Genomic DNA, 20,449 nt, shown 5'->3' on the forward strand with positions numbered 1-20,449 from the left:
CTCCTATTTCTTATGTTCTTAACTACAACAACAACAACTTGTATTTATATCGCGCCTTTAACGTAGTGAAATGTCCCAAGGCACTTCACAGGAGTATTATGCGATAAAAATATGACACCGAGCCGCATAAATTGAAATTAGGGCAGGTGACCAAAAGCTTGGTCAAAGAGGTAGATTTTAAGGAGCGTCTTGAAGGAGGAAAGAGAGGTAGAGAGGCGGACAGGTTTAGGCAGGGAGTTCCAGAGCTTGGGGCCCAGACAGCTGAAGGCACGGCCACCAATGGTTGAGCGATTATAATCAGGGATGCTCAAGAGGCCAGAATTAGAGGAGCGCAGACATCTCGGGGGGGGGGTGGGGGGGGTTGTGGGGCTGGAGGAGATTACAGAGATAGGGAGAGACGCGGGCCATGGAGGGATTTGAACAAAGGATGAGAATTTTGAAATCGAGGTGATGCTTAACTGGGAGTCGATGTAGAGTAGCGAGCACAGGGTGTGATGGGTGAGCGGGACTTGGTGTGAGTTAGGACACGGGGCAGCCGAGTTTTGGATCACCTCTCGTTTACGTCGGGTAGAATGTGGGAGGCCAGCCAGGGGTGCGCTGGAACAGTCAAGTCTGAAGGTAACAAAGGGACGGATGAGGGCAGCTGCTGTCCGCGAAACAGCAGCCGGATTCAGGCTGGAGGAAGCTCGGAAGCTGGCCTTGCATTAATCTGCAGGAGATTGCGGGTTTCAAAGCTGACACCAGGCGGGGTTATCGGAGCCTGATGGATTGTTAATGGCCACAGGCGCTCAGGCAGTGTCGGACATTTGCTCACCACCACGGGTTGCCGCTGTTCACTGCCGGGAGCGAGCTTGTGAAGTCGCAAGTTAATCACCTGGAGTGAGCCCGACACAAACGCTCTTTGAACAATTCCCACTCATTAACCGGCTTTAATTTGATGCAGCGTTCTAATGATGTTCTTGTAAAATATTTGATCAAAGGGCAGCCCCACTCTCCTCTCCAGCTGTGGCCGGTATTGACAGTTGTCTGGTGCGAGATTCGCTTCCTGAAGCATCGCCTGTTAAAGTTCCCCGGCTGTGCTTTGATACTTTCACAGACACAGACACAAGGGGGTGCATTTAAGTGTGAAAGGTCCCAGTGACCAAGCGGCGGGAGAGGACAGCTCCAGCTCGCAGTATCGCGCTCGGTGACGTGTCAGTTCTGAGCCTCTCTGCAGTGCGGGGCAGACATTATCGTGCAGCTCATGTTTTATGTTTGAAATGAACTGTTCTGCCGATCGGGGACAGACAGGGGCTTGCATGGGATGACTGAGCGGCACGGGGACTTGATGCTCCATCAGTTTTATCTGCGGGGTGGAGGCAGTCTTGTGTTTAGCAACTGGAGCAGTTTGTTATTGATCTCGGACTGACTGCAGGAGAACAAGTTAGCCAACCTCGCAGGGCTTGTGGCCTTGTTAGCCGCTGCCCATTCCTATTTGTACACAGGGATCCGTGGCTCAGTGGGCAGCACACACGCCTCCGAGTCGCAGGGCTGTGGGTTCAAGTTCCACTTCAGAGTCTTGAGCACAAAAATCTAGGCTGACACTCTAGTGCAGAGCTGACACTCCCAGTGCAACAACATGTATTTATATAGCTTCTTTTAACATAGTAAAACGTCCCAAGGCGCTATATAAATACATGTCGGACTGGAGAAGATTACAGAGATAGGGAAGGGGCGTTTTTGTAAACAAGGATGAGAATTTTTAAATTGCAGCATTGCTTAACCGGGAACCAATGTAGGTCAGCGAGCACAGGGGGTGATAGGTAAATCAATTGTAGAGATAACAAAGACACGGATAAGGGTTTCAGCAGCAGATCAGCAGAGGCGAGCAATGTTACGGAGGTGGAAATAGGTGGTCTTAGTTATGCCGCAGATATGCGGCCGGAAGCTCAATTTAGGGTCAGATATGACACCTAGGTTGCGAACAGTCTGGCTCAGCGTAAGACAGATGCTAGGGAGAGGGATGGAGTCGGTGGCTAGGGAACGGAGTTTGTGGCGGGGACCAAAGACAATGGCTATCGGACTGAGGGAGCACTGCACTGTCGGAGGGCAGTACTGAGGGAGTGCCGCACTGTCGGAGGGCCAGTACTGAGGGAGTGCTGCACTGTCGGAGGGGCAGTACTGAGGGAGCACCACACTGTCGGAGGGGCGGTACTGAAGGAGTGCTGCACTGTCGGAGGGGCAGTACTGAAGGAGTCCGCACTGTCAGAGGGGCAGTACTGAGCGAGTGCCACACGGTTGGAGGGGCAGTACTGTCAGCGGGGCAGTACTGAGATAGTGCTGCACTGTCGGAGGGGCAGTACTGAGCGAGTGCTGAACTGTCGGAGGGGCAGCACTGAGGGAGTGCCGCACTGTTGGAAGGGCAGTACTGAGGGAGCGCTGCACTGTCAGAGGGGCAGTACTGAGGAAGTGCTGCACTGTCAGAGGGGCAGTACTGAGGGAGTGCCGCACTGTCGGCGGGGCAGTACTGAGGGAGCGCTGCACTGTCGGAGGGGCAGTACTGAGGAAGTGCTGCACTGTCGGAGTGGCAATACTGAGGGAGTGCCGCACTGTCGGAGGGGCAGTACTGAGGGAGTGCCGCACTGTCGAGGGGCAGTACTGAGGTAACACCGAACTGTCGGAGGGGCAGTACTGAGGGAGTGCCGCACTGTCGGAGGTGCAGTACTGAGGGAGCGCTGCACTGTCGGAGGGGCAGTACTGAGTGAGTGCCGAACTGTCGGAGGGGCAGTACTGAGGGAGTGCCGAACTGTCGGAGGGGCAGTACTGAGGGAGTGCCGCACTGTCGGAGGGGCAGTACTGAGGGAGCACTGCACTGTCGGAGGGGCAGTACTGAGTGGGTGCTGCATTGTAGGAGGGTCAGTACTGAGGGAGTGCCGTACTGTCGGAGGGCAGAACTGAGGGAGTGCCGCACTGTCGGAAGGGCAGTACTGAGGGAGCGCCGCACTGTCGGAGGGGCAGTACTGAGGGAGTGCCGCACTGTCGGAGGGGCAGTACTGAGGGAGCGCTGCACTGTCGGAGGGGCAGTATTGAGGGAGCGCTGCACTGTCGGAGGGGCAGTACTGAGGGAGCGCTACACTGTCGGAGGGGCAGTACTGAGGGAGCGCTGCACTATCGGAGGGGCAGTACTGAGGGAGCGCTGCACTGTCGGAGAGGCAGTACTGAGGGTGGGCTGTCAGTTGTGCCATCTTTCAGATCAGACATTGAACCGAGCCCCTGTCTACCCTCTCAGGTGGCGTAAAAGATCCCACAACACTATTCGACAAAAGGTTCTCCTCGGTGTTCTGGCAAATATTTATCCTTCAACCAACATCACTAAAACAGATTATCTCATTGCTGTTTTTGGGAGCTTGCTGTGTGCGAATTGGCTGCCGCCTTTCGCACATTACAACACTGACTGCCCTTCAAAAATGCTTCATTGTCTGTAAAAAGTTTGGGACGTTCTGAGTTATGAAAGGTGCTCTATAAATGCAAGTTCTTCTGCTACCTCCTGGCGATGGTGTCTGCAGACTGGCACACAGTGAGACCGGCACCTCACCCGGCTGGGCACGGTGCTTATGGGAGCTTCGACACCGAACGTTTGCTCGTCGATCAGGGGGGGCATCGCAGCTCAGCTTTCTCCAGTCCTCACACCGCAAACAATTGCAGGGGTTTCTGTACCCCCCACCCCCCCCCCCCACCGGGTGGGGGTCACTGTACCTCCGGGGAGGGAGATGTATTAAATGAACGAATCAAACTCAAAGAGGAAAAAATCTCTGGTCCGGATGGATTGCATCCACGTATTTTAAAAGAATCTAACGAAGAGATAGCAGAGCCATTACTGCACATACTCAATAATTCATCAGAAAAAGGTGTAGTGCCAGAGGACTGGCGGATAGCTAACATGATATCTATATTTAAGAAAGGCGATAGAACGTGTCCAGGGATCTGTAGACCAGTCAGCTTAACATCGGTGATAGGAAAAATAATGGAATCCCTACTAAAGGAGAAAATAGAAGAACATCTGGAAACCAAGAATATAACAAATAGTCAGCATGGATTTCAAAAAGAAACATCTTGCTTGACCAACCTCACTGAATGTTTGAAGAGGTAACAGAGAGAGTAGACAAGGGTAATGCAGTAGATGTAATTTATCTAGATTTTCAAAAGGCCTTCGATAAGGTTCCCCATAATAGACTGATGAACAAGGTCAGAGAACACGGAGTCAGGAGACAAGTAGCAGAATGGATCGCTAGCTGGCTGCAAGACAGAAAGCAGAGAGTCGGGGTAAAGGGTAGCTAGTCACAGTGGCAGAAGGTGGGTCGTGGTGTTCCACAAGGATCAGTGCTGGGACCGCTGTTGTTCACAATTTATATTAACGATTTAGACTTTGGAATTAAAAACACAATTTCTAAATTTGTAGATGACACCAAATTGGGAGATAGTCAATTCTGAGGGAGACAGCAGCAAATTACAGGGGAACATTAATAAACTTGCAGAATGGGCATATAATTAGCAAATGAAGTTCAACACAGATAAACGTGAGGTATTACATTTTGGTCAGAAGAATAGGGAGGTCACTTATTACTGGGAGGGTGAGAGTCTGGGTGGGGTAGAGGAACAAAGGGATCTCGGAGTACCAATACACAAATCACTAAATGTTGTGTCACAGGTTAGCGAGGCCATAAAAAGCTAACCAAGAGCTAGGGTTTATTTCTAGAGATATAGCACTGAAACTAGGGAAGTTATGGTAAACCTGTATCAAGCCTTGGTTAGATCACACTTGGAGCACTGCGTACAGTTCTGGTCGCCATATTATAAAAAGGATGTAGAGGCACTGGAGAGGGTGCAGAGAAGATTTACAAGGATGATACCAGAAATACGAGAGTAGACATATCAGGAAAGGATGAACAGGCTGGGTCTCTTTTCTCTGAAAGAAGGCTGAGGGGTGACCTAATAGAGGTCTTTAAAATGATGAAAGGTTTTGATGGAGTGGATACAGAGAGAGTGTTTCCACTTGTGGGGAAGAGCATAACTAGAGGCCATCAATATAAGATCGTCACCAAGAAATCCAACAGGAAATTCAGGAGAAACTTCTTTACCCAGAGAATGGTGAGAATGTGGAACTCGCTACCACAGGGAGGGGTTGAGGCGAATAGTATGGATGCATTTAAGGGGAGGCTGGTCAAGCGTATGAGGGCGAAGGGAATAGAGGGTTATGCTAATAGAGTTAGATGAGGAAAGACGGGAGGAGGCTCGAGTGGAGCATAAACACCACTGGTTGGGCCGAATGGCCTGTTTCTGTGCCGTATATCCCGTGTAATCCAGTGTAATTTGCTTCAATCACTTCTTGTGGTAGTGAGTTCCACATTCTAATCACTCTCTGAGGAAATGCATTTCTCCTCGTTTTCCTGTTGTATTTATAGCCCCTAGATTGGGATTCTCCAAAAAGTGGAAACATTCTCTCCACAGCCACCCTGTCCATTCACACTGTCTCCTCGAAGTCTTTCCTTTTCTAAAGAAAAATTCCCAACATATTTAATCTTTCCCAATAGCTGGAAACTCTCAGTTCAGGTGAACCTGTCCCTCCAAACCCCTCTGCTCTCCCACAGCCCCGAGCCCACCTCCATTCACAGTACAACCATCGCTGTGTCTTTGACCACAATACATCACCTCACACTTACTGACAGTGAATTGCATCTGCTGCATTGTAACCCATTGCCCATCGCCTAATATCACTGCAGCTTCCTTTGGCCGTATTATGGGTCCTATTATGGAATCATCTACAAGTTTTGACTCCACTCCCTCTCGGCCGATATCCAAATCGTTAATGTGCACAGAGAACTGAAACTGTGGGGCACCACTATCCACTCCCCTCACTCTCACTCTCTCCCTCCAATCCCCACATTCTCTCTCTCTCTCTCTCCCTCCAATCTCATTCTCTCCCTCCAATCCCCTCACTCTCTCATTCTCTCCCCCCAATCCCCTCACTCACTCCCTCCAATCCCCTCACTCACTCCCTCTAATCTCACTCTCTCCCTCAAATCCCCTCACTCTCACTCTCTTCCTCTAATCTCACTCTCCCTCCAATCCCCTCACTCTCTCCCTCCAATCCCCTCACTCTCTCCCTCCAATCCCCTCACTCCTTTCCTCCAATCCCCTCATTCTCTCCCTCCTATCCCCTCATTCTCTCCCTCCTATCCCCTCATTCTCTCCCTCCAATCCCCTCATTCTCTCCCTCCAATCCCCTCACTCTCTCATTCCCTCCCTCCAATCCCCTCATTCTCTCCCTCCAATCCCCTCATTCTCTCCCTCCTATCCCCTCATTCTCTCCCTCCAATCCCCTCATTCTCTCCCTCCAATCCCCTCACTCTCTCATTCCCTCCCTCCAATCCCCTCATTCTCTCCCTCTAATCCCCTCACACTCTCTCCCTCTAATCTCATTCTCTCCCTCCAATCCCCTCACTCTCTCATTCCCTCCCTCCAATCCCCTCATTCTCTCCCTCTAATCCCCTCACACTCTCTCCCTCCAATCTAATTCTCTCCCTCCAATCCCCTCACTTTTTCACTCTCCCTCCAATCCCCTCATTCTCTCCCTCTAATCCCCTCACTCTCCCTCCAATCCCCTCACTCTTTCATTCTCTCCCTCCAATCCCCTCACTTACTCCCTCTAATCTCACTCTCTTCCTCTAATCCCCTCACTCTCTCCCTGCAATCTCACACTCTCTCGCCAATCCCCTAACCTTCTCACTCTCTCCCTCCAATCTCATGCTCTCCCTCCAATCTCCTCACTCCCTCTAATTTCACTCTCTCCCTCCAATCCCCTCACTCTCTCTCTCCAATTCCCAAACTTTCTCACTCTCTCCCTCCAATCCCCTCACTCTCTCCCTCCAATCCTCTCACTCTCTTACTTTCTCCCTTCAATCCTCTCTCAATCTCTCCCTCCAATCCCCTCTCTCTCACTTTCTCCCTTCAATCCTCTCTCTCTCACTCTCTCTCTCCAATCCCCTCTCTCTCACTCTCTCTCTCCATCCCCTCACTCTCACAGCCAAGTGCCCCTCATCCTCTCCAGCTCACCCTATCAGCAGATCCTTCTATTCCTGTTGCCTTCATGTGCTTATCCAGCGTTCCCGTGAATGCCTGCCGTTTAAAAGCCTATGTTGTTATTTTGTTTTGCAGCCTGCGGCGAGAGCTTGCAGGACTCTGCTGGGAATTTCTCGACCCCAGGGTTTCCGAATGGGTATCCGTCCTTCTCACACTGTGTCTGGCGGATCTCGGTGACCCCAGGAGAGAAGGTGAGGCCCGCACAGGCACTGATATGTGCTGGGATGGAAGTCTGTGTCTGCTGGGTGCAGTGTGTGCTGTGTGTGGGCTGGGTCAGTCCCGACGGGAGTGGGCTCGGGCCTACAGCAGCAAACCGCCACTAATTTACCCCCAGAATGGCTGAGCAGTGCTATGTGGGGAGGGGGCTGTCCTGGGGTTGGACTGGAGTATGTTCTTCACAAAATCAGGTGGTCGCTACGGATGAGGGAGACCATTTGACGTTCTTAGTTAATCCACACAGAGAGAGTCTGACTCTCCCCCATTGGAGCTTCTTCATTGATTCCAGGGTTCACCCCACGCTATCTGAAAATCCATTCCAAGTGTTAATACACTCTTTGTGCGAGAAATGTTTCCTGGATCCGTTCTAAATTCACCTTTCAGTTGCTTTAACTCTGCTCCACACGCAATTTAAAGCAATATATCTTGTTCTAGTCCCCTCACTGTCTTGTGTCTCCATAAATTCACCGCTCAGCCCATTCCCTTCTCGGATGAAAAGTCACTCTCAGTGGCTGGTTGGCAATCATTCACAGCGGGTCGCACGCCCATTATAGAACCTGCCCCATCTCCATTCAATGGAACACTCCCAGGGCAGGTACAGCACGGGGTTAGATACAGAGTAAAGCTCCCTCTACACTGTCCCATCAAACACTCCCAGGGCAGGTACAGCACGGGGTTAGATACAGAGTAAAGCTCCCTTTACACCGTCCCATCAAACACTCCCAGGGCGGGTACAGCACGGGGTTAGATACAGAGTAAAGCTCCCTCTACACTGTCCCATCAAACACTCCCAGGGCAGGTACAGCACGGGGTTAGATACAGAGTAAAGCTCCCTCTACACTGTCCCATCAAACACTCCCAGGGCAGGTACAGCACGGGGTTAGATACAGAGTAAAGCTCCCTCTACACTGTCCCATCAAACATTCCCAGGGCAGGTACAGCACGGGATTAGATACAGAGTAAAGCTCCCTCGACACTGTCCCATCAAACACTCCAAGGGCAGGTACAGCATGGGGTTAAATACAGAGTAAAGCTCCCTCGACACTGTCTCATCAAACATTCCAAGGGCAGGTACAGCACGGGTTGGATACAGCTCCCAACGATGTGCCTCAGTCTCGGATTCAGAAGTGTGTGTGTGTGTGTGTGTGAGAGACTGCGTCCTTTCTGTATGAGTGAGTGTGCCTGTATCACACACGTGATTGTGCATGTGTCATGTGTGTATGTTTGTGCACCCCAGTTCTACACGTGTGATTTTGCGTGCTCTCTTGACGTGTGTTTGAGTGCGAATGTTTTATGTCAATAGTAAACCTGAGCATGTAGCAGCATGAATTGTTTTAATTTGATAAACCGGTGTATGCCAGGAATGTGCCCTGCTCCTTATACTGAGGGGCGCGGGGGTGGGGGTGGGGAGGGGCCTTTGTTGCCATGTGACCCACAGGATGGCTGATAATTGGCTAGTGACCATTTCTGGCCCACTGTGGGGAGGGGGGGGGGTGCAATTGGGAATACGACCACGTGTGTCACTTTTCACCACCATTGTGCACTGGTGCCAAACCGTGAACACTCACTGGGCCCAAGTTTCCACATGGTTCGCGCCTGATTTTTAGGAGCAACTGGTGGAGAACGGACTATTTTAGAAATCGCAATTCTCCACATTTTTATTTCTGCAGTTCTAGTCAGGTAGAACAGTTCTAGTTACGAACAGAATTTTTTCTTCAAAAGGGGGCGTGTCCGGCCACTGACGCCTGATTTGAAAGTTTCCACAGTGAAAATTGTACTCCAAACTAAAGTAGAATGGCGCCAGTGAAGATTTTTGTGGAACTGAAAAAACCTGTTCGACACATTAAAAAATCAGGCGCAGGTTACAAATTAGGCGTCCAGAACGAGGTGGGGGGGGGAAGGGAACTCATTAAATTTGACAATAAATCCTTATTTATACTTCTACAAATATTATACAAATAAATCCAACCTGAATAAACATTTATAAGCCAAGAAAAGATTAAATAAACCATCTTCCTACCTGTGTGAAAGTGCTTCAGCCAGGGAGAATTCTGCAGCTATTCGTGCCGCTGAGCGAGAGAGGGAGGGAGGGAGGGAAGAGAGGGGATGGGGGGGCCGGGGAACAGGAGCGGGGGGGAGCGGGGGTCGGGGGGGAGCAGGTGTCGGGTCGGGTTGGGGGGGGGGAGCGGGTGTCGGTCGGGGGGGAGGGGGAGCGGGCCTCGGGTCGGGGCGGGGAGCGGGTCTCGGGGCGGGGGGGAGAGCGGGTCGGGGGGTGGGGGGAGCGGGCCTCGGGTCGGGGCGGGGAGCGGGTCTCGGGGCGGGGGGGAGAGCGGGTCTCGGTCGGGGCGGGGGGGAGCGGGTCTCGGGTGTCGGGTCGGGGGTGGGGGGAGCAGGTCTCGGGTGTCGGGTCTCGGTCGGGAGCGGGTCTCGGGTGTCGGGGGGGGGGGAGCGGGTGTCAAGTCGGGTCTGGTCGGGGGGTGGGGGGGGGGGAGCGGGTGTCGGTCGGGGGGGAGGGGGAGCGGGCCTCGGGTCGGGGCGGGGAGCGGGTCTCGGGGCGGGGGGGAGAGCGGGTCGGGGGGTGGGGGGAGTGGGTGTCAAGTCGGGTCTGGTCGGGGGGTGGGGGGGGGGGGAGCGAGTGTCGGGTCTGGTCGGGGGGTGGGGGGGGGGGGAGCGAGTGTCGGGTCTGGTCGGGGGGTGGGGGGGGGGGAGCGGGTGTCGGTCGGGGGGGAGGGGGAGCGGGCCTCGGGTCGGGGCGGGGAGCGGGTCTCGGGGCGGGGGGGAGAGCGGGTCTCGGTCGGGGGGGGGGGGGGATCGAGTGTCGGGTCTGGTCGGGGGGTGGGGGGGGGGATCGAGTGTCGGGTCTGGTCGGGGGGTGGGGGGGGGGGATCGAGTGTCGGGTCTGGTCGGGGGGGGGGGGGATCGAGTGTCGGGTCTGGTCGGGGGGTGGGGGGGGGGAGCGAGTGTCGGGTCTGGTCGGGGTGGGGGGGGGGGGGATCGAGTGTCGGGTCTGGTCGGGGGGTGGGGGGGGGGGGGGAGCGAGTGTCGGGTCTGGTCGGGGGGTGGGGGGGGGGAGCGAGTGTCGGGTCTGGTCGGGGGGTGGGGGGGGGGGATCGAGTGTCGGGTCTGGTCGGGGGGTGGGGGGGGGGGATCGAGTGTCGGGTCTGGTCGGGGGGTGGGGGGGGATCGAGTGTCGGGTCTGGTCGGGGGGTGGGGGGGGGGGGAGCGAGTGTCGGGTCTGGTCGGGGGGTGGGGGGGGGGGATCGAGTGTCGGGTCTGGTCGGGGGGTGGGGGGGGATCGAGTGTCGGGTCTGGTCGGGGGGTGGGGGGGGGGGATCGAGTGTCGGGTCTGGTCGGGGGGTGGGGGGGGGGGGATCGAGTGTCGGGTCTGGTCGGGGGGTGGGGGGGGGGGGAGCGAGTGTCGGGTCGGGTCGGGGGGTGGGGGGGGGGGGGGAGCGGGTCTCGGGTCGGGTCGGGGCGGGGAGCAGGAACTGGCCGTGGGAGGAGCCTCATTCACGCAGCCCCAGTGAGGCCATTGGGCCAGGGCTAGGGGCTGCGTGCTTCGGGCCCCTCCCACACAGTTCGACGCCTGGAGCTACTGCACTTGCGGACCGACTGTAGCGCGCATGTGCAGAGGTCCCGGCACTGTTTTCAGCGCAGGGACCTGGCTCCGCCCCCTCCACAGCTCGTGCCGGCTGCACCGAGGGCCACAGGACCTGTAAGTCGGTGGAGAATACCGAGGATTTTTTTAGGCGCCGTTTTAGGCGCGAAAAACGGGCGCCCAGCTCGGAGGGGCGCCTGTTTTTTTTCTTGTGGAAACTTGGGCCCACTGTTCCTGCACGGGTTCAGCTCACCCTGAACGCAGTGTGCCCCTCTGCCCAGTGTGACAGCATAGTATGGTAATTCACTGAATCGTTGGAGGCTACGGCAGACAACAGGCCCAGAGCTTTGCACCCTCCCCCTGGCGGCTGTAAAGGAGCAGGTAATAGGCTTACATTTAGTGAAACGCTCCAAGGCGTTTCGCAGAAGCGTAACGAGACAAACATTTGTGACCGGACCATGTAAGCAAATATTAACACAGGTGACCTCGGTCATCATCATCATAGGCAGTCCCTCGGAATCGAGGAAGACTTGCTTCCACTCTTAAAATGAGTCCTTAGGTGGCTGAACAATCCAATACGAGAACCGCAGTCCCTGTCACAGGTGGGACAGATAGTTGTTGAGGGAAGGGGTGGGTGGGACTGGTTTGCCGCACGCTCCTTCCGCTGCCTGCGCTTGGTTTCTGCATGCTCTCGGCGATGAGACTCGAGGTGCTCAGCGCCCTCCCGGATGCACTTCCTCCACTTAGGGCGCTCTTTGGCCAGGGTCTCCCAGTGTCAGTGGGGACGTTGCACTTTATCAGGGAGGCTTTGAGGGTGTCCTTGAAACGTTTCCTTGCCCGGGGCTCGCTTGCCGTGAAGGAGTTCCAAGTAGAGCTTGGTAGGTTTATAAGGAGCCCCACTGAAGGAGGCGAGAGGGCTTTAGGGAGTGTAACACTGCACAGTTTGAGCAAATTGCTGTGTGTTTTGCAGATCATATTAAACTTCACCACAATGGACCTCTTTAAGAGCCGTCTCTGCTGGTACGATTACCTCGAGGTACGGAACGGGTACTGGAGAAAGGCACCGCTCCTGGGTAAGATCACTCTCCTCCTGCTCTTATTGTGATGTCTTTGTTGTCCGGGTGGAGCTGGCGGGTCTCTTCATATTCTCCCGTGTTTGTGTTGTTCCTGAGGCTGTGTTTAGTTCACGTTTCCTCCCCTCTCCTGAAGGCTCTGACTTGTGATGGGCCTGGGAGCCAGCTGCTCTCCGATGCTGTGCCCAACTGGCCCATTCTTCATGCGTGAACCCAAACAGTCATTGTGGCCCTGGCTATTCCATCGCAGGTGGCATCACAGCTGAGCCTCCTCCTGGTCTTGCCCAATATCCGCACTAATGCAGGGGGCGCTGCAGAGCACTCATTAGCGACCAGGTGCGGGGGGATCAGCTCTTTGTCATCGCTCAGTTACTGACCCGTATCAGTCAGGACTACACTGGGGGACTGCATTGACCAAGTGAGCCCAAATGACACTCGGTATTGTTCCTTCTCCTGGGTGTACGCGAATGGACAGCGGAATGATGCCCGATATCCTGGCAGCTGCCACGATGCCATCACCCTGTGAAGGCCTGAATGCTTCACATTATGTTTTCACAAAGACTAAGGGGCCAAAATGTGGTTGCTAATGCCTGCTGATAACGCCAGTGTTGGGTGTTGAGTGGGAGTAAAGCGGTTCGGAACTGGCGCTGTGTGCTGTTGACCCCGCCGCGAAATTTGCTGGTCATTTTTTAAGGGCGTTACAACGTAATGTCCCACTGGCTAAAGCCGCGGAAATCATGACGTCATTACGAGTGCAACGCCTGCCTGGTGCCCTTCTCGCCTCATGCACTTTTACCGCCTCACTTAACGGCTGGTGTCCATGATGCCTGAAAAAGTTGGACTGCACCAAGCAGGGAAATTAATCCGGGGCGTAATTTAAAGGGAGTTTCAGCCGAGGCTCAGAGATCTCAGTCAGTGCTGCATTTGATGCTCGCACTGACAGTAGGGTGTTGACCTCGCACTGCTGTTCACTGGTCAGATTGAGCACTAGTATCTGGGACACATTGTCGGGTTCCATATCGGGAAAATGTGAACGTTGCATTTCGCTGTGTCCTGTGCCCAGTGATGGGGGCGGTAATGGGGCACCCCTTCGTCCTGTGCCCAGTGATCGCACACCCCATCGTCCTGTGCCCAGTGATCGCACACCCCATCGTCCTGTGCCCAGTGATCACACACCCCATCGTCCTGTGCCCAGTGATCACACACCCCATCGTCCTGTGCTCAGTGATCACATATCCCATTGTCCTGTGCCCAGTGATAGGGGCAGTGATCACACACCCCATCGTCCTGTGCCCAGTGATGGGGGCAGTGATCACATACCCCATCGTCCTGTGCCCAGTGATCACACACCCCATCGTTCTGTGCCCAGTGATCACACAGCCCATCGTCCTGTGCCCCGTGATCACACACCCCATCGTCCTGTGCCCAGTGATCACACACCCCATCGTCCTGTGCCCAGTGATCACACACCCCATTGTCCTGTGCCCAGTGATAGGGGTAGTGATCACACACCCCATCGTCCTGTGCCCAGTGATAGGGGCAGTGATCACACACCCCATCGTCCTGTGCCCAGTGATCACACACCCCATCGTTCTGTGCCCAGTGATCACACACCCCATCGTTCTGTGCCCAGTGATCACACAGCCCATCGTCCTGTGCCCCGTGATCACACAGCCCATCGTTCTGTGCCCAGTGATCATACACCCCATCGTGCTGTGCCCAGTGATCACACACCCCATTGTCATGTGCCCAGTGATAGGGGCAGTGATCACACATCCCATCGTCCTGTGCCCAGTGATAGGGGCAGTGATCACACACCCCATCGTCCTGTGCCCAGTGATAGGGGCAGTGATCACACACCCCATCGTCCTATGCCCAGTGATAGGGGCAGTGATCACACACCCCATTGTCCTGTGCCCAGTGATCACACACCCCATCGTCCTGTGCCCAGTGATCACACAGCCCATCGTCCTGTGCCCAGTGATCACACACCCCATCGTCCTGTGCCCAGTTATCACACAGCCCATCGTCCTGTGCCCAGTGATCACACAGCCCATCGTCCTGTGCCCAGTGATCACACAGCCCATCGTTCTGTGCCCAGTGATCACACACCCCATCGTTCTGTGCCCAGTGATCACACACCCCATCGTCCTGTGCCCAGTTATCACACACCCCATCGTCCTGTGCCCAGTGATCACACACCACATCGTCCTGTGCCCAGTGATCACACACCACATCGTTCTGTGCCCAGTTATCACACACCCCATCGTCCTGTGCCCAGTGATAGGGGCAGTGATCACACACCCCATTGTCCTGTGCCCAGTGATCACACACCCCATCGTTCTGTGCCCAGTGATCACACACCCCATTGTCCTGTGCCCAGTGATCACACAGCCCATCGTTCTGTGCCCAGTGATCACACACCCCATCGTCCTGTGCCCAGTGATCACACACCCCATCGTCCTGTGCCCAGTGATCACACACCCCATCGTCCTGTGCCCAGTGATAGGGGCAGTGATCACACACCCCATCGTCCTGTGCCCAGTGATCACACACCCCATCGTTCTGTGCCCAGTGATCACACAGCCCATCGTCCTGTGCCCCGTGATCACACACCCCATTGTCCTGTGCCCAGTGATCACACAGCCCATCGTCCTGTGCCCAGTGATCACACAGCCCATCGTCCTGTGCCCAGTGATCACACACCCCATCGTTCTGTGCCCAGTGATCACACACCCCATCGTCCTGTGCCCAGTGATAGGGGCAGTGATCACACACCCCATCGTTCTGTGCCCAGTGATCACACAGCCCATCGTCCTGTGCCCAGTGATATGGGCGGTGATGGCACACCAACTCGTCCTGTGACACTGACTTGAAAGGCGCCGGCTGTAGAGACAGCTTTGGGGAAATGTGGATCCTCCCCAGGGGAGCGGCCCCAGACGGTGGGGCAGGAGTACACACACAGGGTTTGCTGCGCGCATTGCTCTTATCTTGAGCTGTCCAAGGAGCAGTGCTTAAGAAGGCTGAGGTTCTGTGGGGAGATGGTCATGGAGCTTTTCAACCTTCTGTGGACTTTCCTGGCAGTTGACATTGGTACCAGAACCTCGCTGTCAGTGGCACTGAAAGTGACAGTCGCCCTTACCGTCTATGGTACTGGCTCCTTCCCGCCTCCTGTAGGCGATATATGCAATATCTCACAGTGTGCAGAACATTGCTGCATTCGCTAGTTGACCGACGCTCTCGACTGCAAACGATTGGACTACATCAAGTTCAGCATGTCCAGGGAAGACCAGGATGAGCGCACCCATGCCTTTGCCAGGATAGCCGGTTTCCCCAGGGTTCAAGGAGCCATCAATTGTACGCCTGTGGCATTGAGGGCCCCGCCCCACAATGGAGAGCTGTTTCGGAATTGCAAGGGATTCCATTCCCTCAACGTACAGCTGGTCTGTGCTCACAGGCAGGTAATCCTTGCTGTCAACGCCCGATATCCTGGCAGCTGCCACGATGACATCACCCTGCGGCGACTCTTCAAGCCACCGCATCAAGGCCGTAGCTGGCTCCTGGGCGACAAAGTATATGGTGTGGCCCTCCCCGGGCTGGTGACACCCCTCCGCAATCCCACCGCCCCTGCCGAGCAGCGCTACAACACCAGCCATACCACAACCCGGGCCATTATTGAGCAAACTATCGGGGTCCTGAAGCAGCGTTTCCGCTGCATTGATGGCTCTGGAGGAGCATTGCAGTACTCACCTGATATAGTCTCCATGGTCACCATTGTCTGCTGCATGCTGCACAACCTGGCCACTATGAGGACCCAGCCATTACCACCAGGGATGGATGACCCACCTCAGGAGGAGGACGACATTGAGGAGGAAGACGAGGAGCCTCACTGAAGGAGGAGGCAGGCTGACACTGCTGCTGCTGGGAGGGCTGCTCCTCAGAAACTCATCGCTCATAGATTCCAATTAATTAGTCTTGACGTGCCCAATGGCCAGCCAATGCACCCGGGCATCAACTCAACACATCGCTGCACACCCTGCAGCCCTGCGTCTTTAACAGTCACTGCATAAACTTGTTAACAATCAAAACTTGGTTTATTGCAAACATTAATCATGTGTGCTGAAAGCATCCACAAGACAACAACCTCATCCCCAACACATCCCCACACCCACAAAACCTCATCCCCACACCCACAAAACCTCATCCCCACACCCACAAAACCTCATCCCCACACCCACAAAACCTCATCCCCACACCCACAAAACTTCATCCCCACACCCACAAAACTTCATCCCCACACCCACAAAACCTCATCCCCACACCCACAAAACCTCATCCCCACACCCACAAAACTTCATCCCCACACCCACAAAACTTCATCCCCACACCCACAAAACCTCATCCCCACACCCACAAAACCTCATCCCCACACCCACAAAACCTCATCCCCACACCCACAAAACCTCATCCCCACACCCACAAAACTTCATCCCCACACCCACAAAACTTCATCCCCACACCCACAAAACTTCATCCCCACACCCACAAAACCTCATCCCCACACCCACAAAACTTCATTCCCACACCCACAAAACTTCATCCCCACACCCACAAAACCTCATCCCCACACCCACAAAACCTCATCCCCACACCCACAAAACCTCATCCCCACACCCACAAAACCTCATCCCCACACCCACAAAACTTCATCCCCACACCCACAAAACCTCATCCCCACACCCACAAAACCTCATCCCCACACCCACAAAACCTCATCCCCACACCCACAAAACCTCATCCCCACACCCACAAAACCTCATCCCCACACCCACAAAACCTCATCCCCACACCCACAAAACCTCATCCCCACACCCACAAAACCTCATCCCCACACCCACAAAACCTCATCCCCACACCCACAAAACTTCATCCCCACACCCACAAAACCTCATCCCCACACCCACAAAACCTCATCCCCACACCCACAAAACCTCATCCCCACACCCACAAAACCCTTCAAACATTCGCAGAGTCATCCAAGTGCAACTATTAACATCAGTTCATTTTCTAACAAGGTAGCAATCTCTGGTGAGAACCAAACAATTGTTTCATCGTTCATCCAAGTGCAACAATTTACAGGAGCTCACACTGCAACAAGCTACCCGACTCTGTTGACTATCGAGCAAGTGTTTGGAGGGTCATACAAGTGCAACTACTTATTAAAGTTCATATCTCAACAAGGTCAGCATATGTGGCCACCTTCCCACAGGTCCTTACTTTGACTTGAAGAGTGCTTTCCCACCTCTTCCCTTCTGCCCCCTCCCACGCCTACTGCTCCTCCTCAATGTGGTTTCAGGGCATTCAGTAAGGCTGGTAGTTGGTTGCTGACTTGGATCCACAGCCACTCATGATGGCCTAGCAGGACGTCCCCGACCAGCTAGGGCCCTGGAAGACCCGGTTGCGGACTGCATTACCCCAGCATGGGAGGCAGCACTCTGTTGTGGATGGGGTGCGGAAGGCGGAAGGTGCTAAGGAGGAATGGTGTCGTGCTGAGAAACGACATCACGTTCCAACAGGCCCGACAGGCTGATACTCCTCCGAGGCAGAGCCTCATCATCTGCTGCAATCTGGGCGAGTTTAGAATTCTGCCCTGGCTCGACAAGGTTAAGTCCACATTGAACTGATGGGGCCCCATTGAATCTATTTGCCTCTGCATCAAGAGTGTCTGCGACTCCAGTACACCAGAGAGCTGACTCAGGACACCACGCACTGATGTCATTTGAGTATGGAGGCCTACAATAGCATCGGCCTGCTGCTCAGTGGTCACCATAGCCCGTGCCACCATGTCTGGGACCCCAAGGTCACTGTTTGCATCCAGCATCCGTTGGTATCTGGATGCGCTCGGTGGGCTGCTGAGAGACATGAGCAACAGTTGAGGTGGACTCCCCCATCCTCACAGCAGTGCACCAAAACTCTGGGACACCCTTGCTAGTGCACCCAGCAGATTGCTGTGCAACTGCAGGGATTGCCATAGCGACAACCTCTAGGTCGGGCTCATTGTCAGAGTGCTGCTGAGCATCACTCGCCTTCCGGGGAGCTGGCCCCCGGGCTTCCCCTCCTCCGTGGCATTGCTGGAGGTCACTGGGCCCGGAGCATCACCCACTACCATCTCCCCCAACACCGCTTGGTCAGCAGCGCTGCTCGCCCCGCTCTCCGACGGCGCAGCCTCCTGCGTGAGGTTGAAGGAGGTGTCGTCCTCCTGCTCCTCCTCGTCCTCTGGATCGTCGCCACCATCTGCTCCCGTAGAAGGCCCCGGTGGATCTGGCTGGTTATCTGAAAGCACAAACACAGACGGGTGGTCACCTGCAGGGGAGGGGGCCCGGAGCGGGAAAAGCATTCGTGAATGCCAGTCTCATAGAAATAGCTGCACCTCGATGGTGTGAGGGCCAAGTGTCCTGCAGGTCGCTGCAAAGGAACTCAACATAATGTCACTGTCCCGAGGGGAGGGGAGGTCGGCCGCACCCATCGCCATCGCACCATCGGGGCAGCGATCCGTTCCTCCAACGCAGTGAGCACTTGGAGGTCTGGCTCCCCTCCACCAGTCCGCATTTGTTCCCGTCAGTTGTGGGCGAGCATTAAAGAGACAGTCGGAGTTAGAGGCTGTCTATCAGTGTGTCCCAAGTGCCTCACCTACTTTAGTACATGCTATTCCACGGGAGTCTTCACAGCTCGATGTAACTTCCATTCGCTGCGTGGACTTGCTGTGGCAATGCTGGGATTAGGGTGCAAGGACCTCACAGTAATGGGGAGGCCACTGTCTTTGAGACACATACGAAGACTGAGGAGTTAACAACATGAGGGGTGGGTCTGCAGAACCGAGGAGCAAGGTTAACAGTGCATGCAGGCCCTTGCAGTGGGAGAGGCAAATGGGAACCTTGGCTATGGCCTCACCCACTTCGAGCTTGGATTCCGACATTCTACATTGAGCAGAGAGTGCACAGTGAGATCAGAGCATAGCATGTTGAAGTTTGAAATGAAAGATACCCTCACTATGCGCATCAGGTCGATTAACTTTTTCTGACATTGCATCGCTGTCCGTGGTAACGTGCCACATGCAGACACTCGCTCCGCTATCTCCCTCTATAGTCTTTGGTAACGTTTGGGGTTGGGGTCTGCTCCCAGCCTCTGCCCTCGGCACTTGCCGACGCCTCTCCAGGGCATGAAGGCGTGCATCCAGTGCGGCGTCCGTGAACCGCTAGGCACGCTGTCGGTGTCCGAGAACCAGTGGGCAGGCTGTCGGTGTCCGAGAACCGGTGGGCACGTGAACCGGTGAGCAGGCTGTCGGTGTCCGAGAACCGGTGGGCACACTGACGAGCTGCTATTGGTTCTGCGATGCTCACCGTCTGAGTGCGTCAGAAACGAATATACCCGCGAGGCGTTGGGGTGGCCAATAACGCCTCAATGCAATCCAGATGGCTCACTCTGTCTGTAGCGCCGCTCCAAATGCCCAACGCCTGGATGTTGAGCCCACATTTACTGGCCCACTTAGTGCCGCTTACCACCTCCAGATAAGTGTGCAACACCGTGATTTTACGCTACAAATCCACTCTTTAGGCAGCAACACTGAATTTCCGGTTTGGGGTCCGCGCCTAACGCCTGGCATTAAAAATTTCTCTCTTCCGGTGACACCACCTCAAAACATGGCGGTACCGAATTTCGATCCGAAGTAACAAAAAAGCGGAATTCCAGAGGTGAGGTGAGAGTGACTGCCTTTTACAAGGCAGCGTGGCATCATGGAGCCCGAGTAAAATCGAAGTCAATGGAGATCAGGGGGAGAACTATCCAGTGGCTGGAGTCATAACTAACATAAAGGATGATGGTTGTGATTGTTGGAGGCCAATCAGGCAGTGTCCTAGGCCCAACTATCTTCCACTGCTTCATCGATAACCTTTCCTCCATCATAAGGTCATATGGTCAGACTGTTCGCTGATGACTGCACAGTGTTCAGTGCCATTCGTAACTCCTCAGATAATGGAGCAGTCCATGCCCACATGCAGCAAGACCTGGTGACATTCAGGCTTGGGCTGATAAGTGGCAAGTAACATTCGCACCACACAAGTGCCAGGCAATGACTATCTCCAACAAGCGAGAGTCTAACCACCATCCCTTGACATTCAATGGCATTACCATCGCCGAATCCCCCACCATCAACATCCTGGGGGTCATCATTGATCAGAAACTGAACTGCACCAGCCACATAAATACTGTGACTACAAGAGCGGGTCAGAGGCTGGGTATTCTGTGGCGAGTGTCTCACCTCCTGACTCCCCAAAGCCTTTCCACCATCTACAAGGTACACATCAGGAGTGTGATGGAATACTCCCCACTTGCCTGGATGAGTGCAGCTCCAACAACACTCAAGAACCTCGACACCATCCAGGAC

General features: G+C 54.7%; 1 protein-coding gene across 2 annotated transcripts in view; it reads left to right on the forward strand.

Annotated features, from left to right (window-relative positions):
* The window catches only part of LOC139234946 (tolloid-like protein 2), a 251,756-nt gene that overhangs the window by 160,745 nt on the left and 70,562 nt on the right, over positions 1 to 20,449 (forward strand). For both annotated transcript variants that reach the window (XM_070865919.1, XM_070865920.1), the window contains 2 exons: positions 7,195 to 7,310; positions 11,904 to 12,006. In XM_070865919.1, the coding sequence (XP_070722020.1) occupies positions 7,195 to 7,310; positions 11,904 to 12,006 (219 nt within the window). The remainder of the gene's footprint in view (positions 1 to 7,194; positions 7,311 to 11,903; positions 12,007 to 20,449) is intronic.

Source organism: Pristiophorus japonicus, chromosome 22 (assembly GCF_044704955.1).
Source record: "Pristiophorus japonicus isolate sPriJap1 chromosome 22, sPriJap1.hap1, whole genome shotgun sequence".
Classification (NCBI taxonomy): domain Eukaryota; kingdom Metazoa; phylum Chordata; class Chondrichthyes; family Pristiophoridae; genus Pristiophorus; species Pristiophorus japonicus.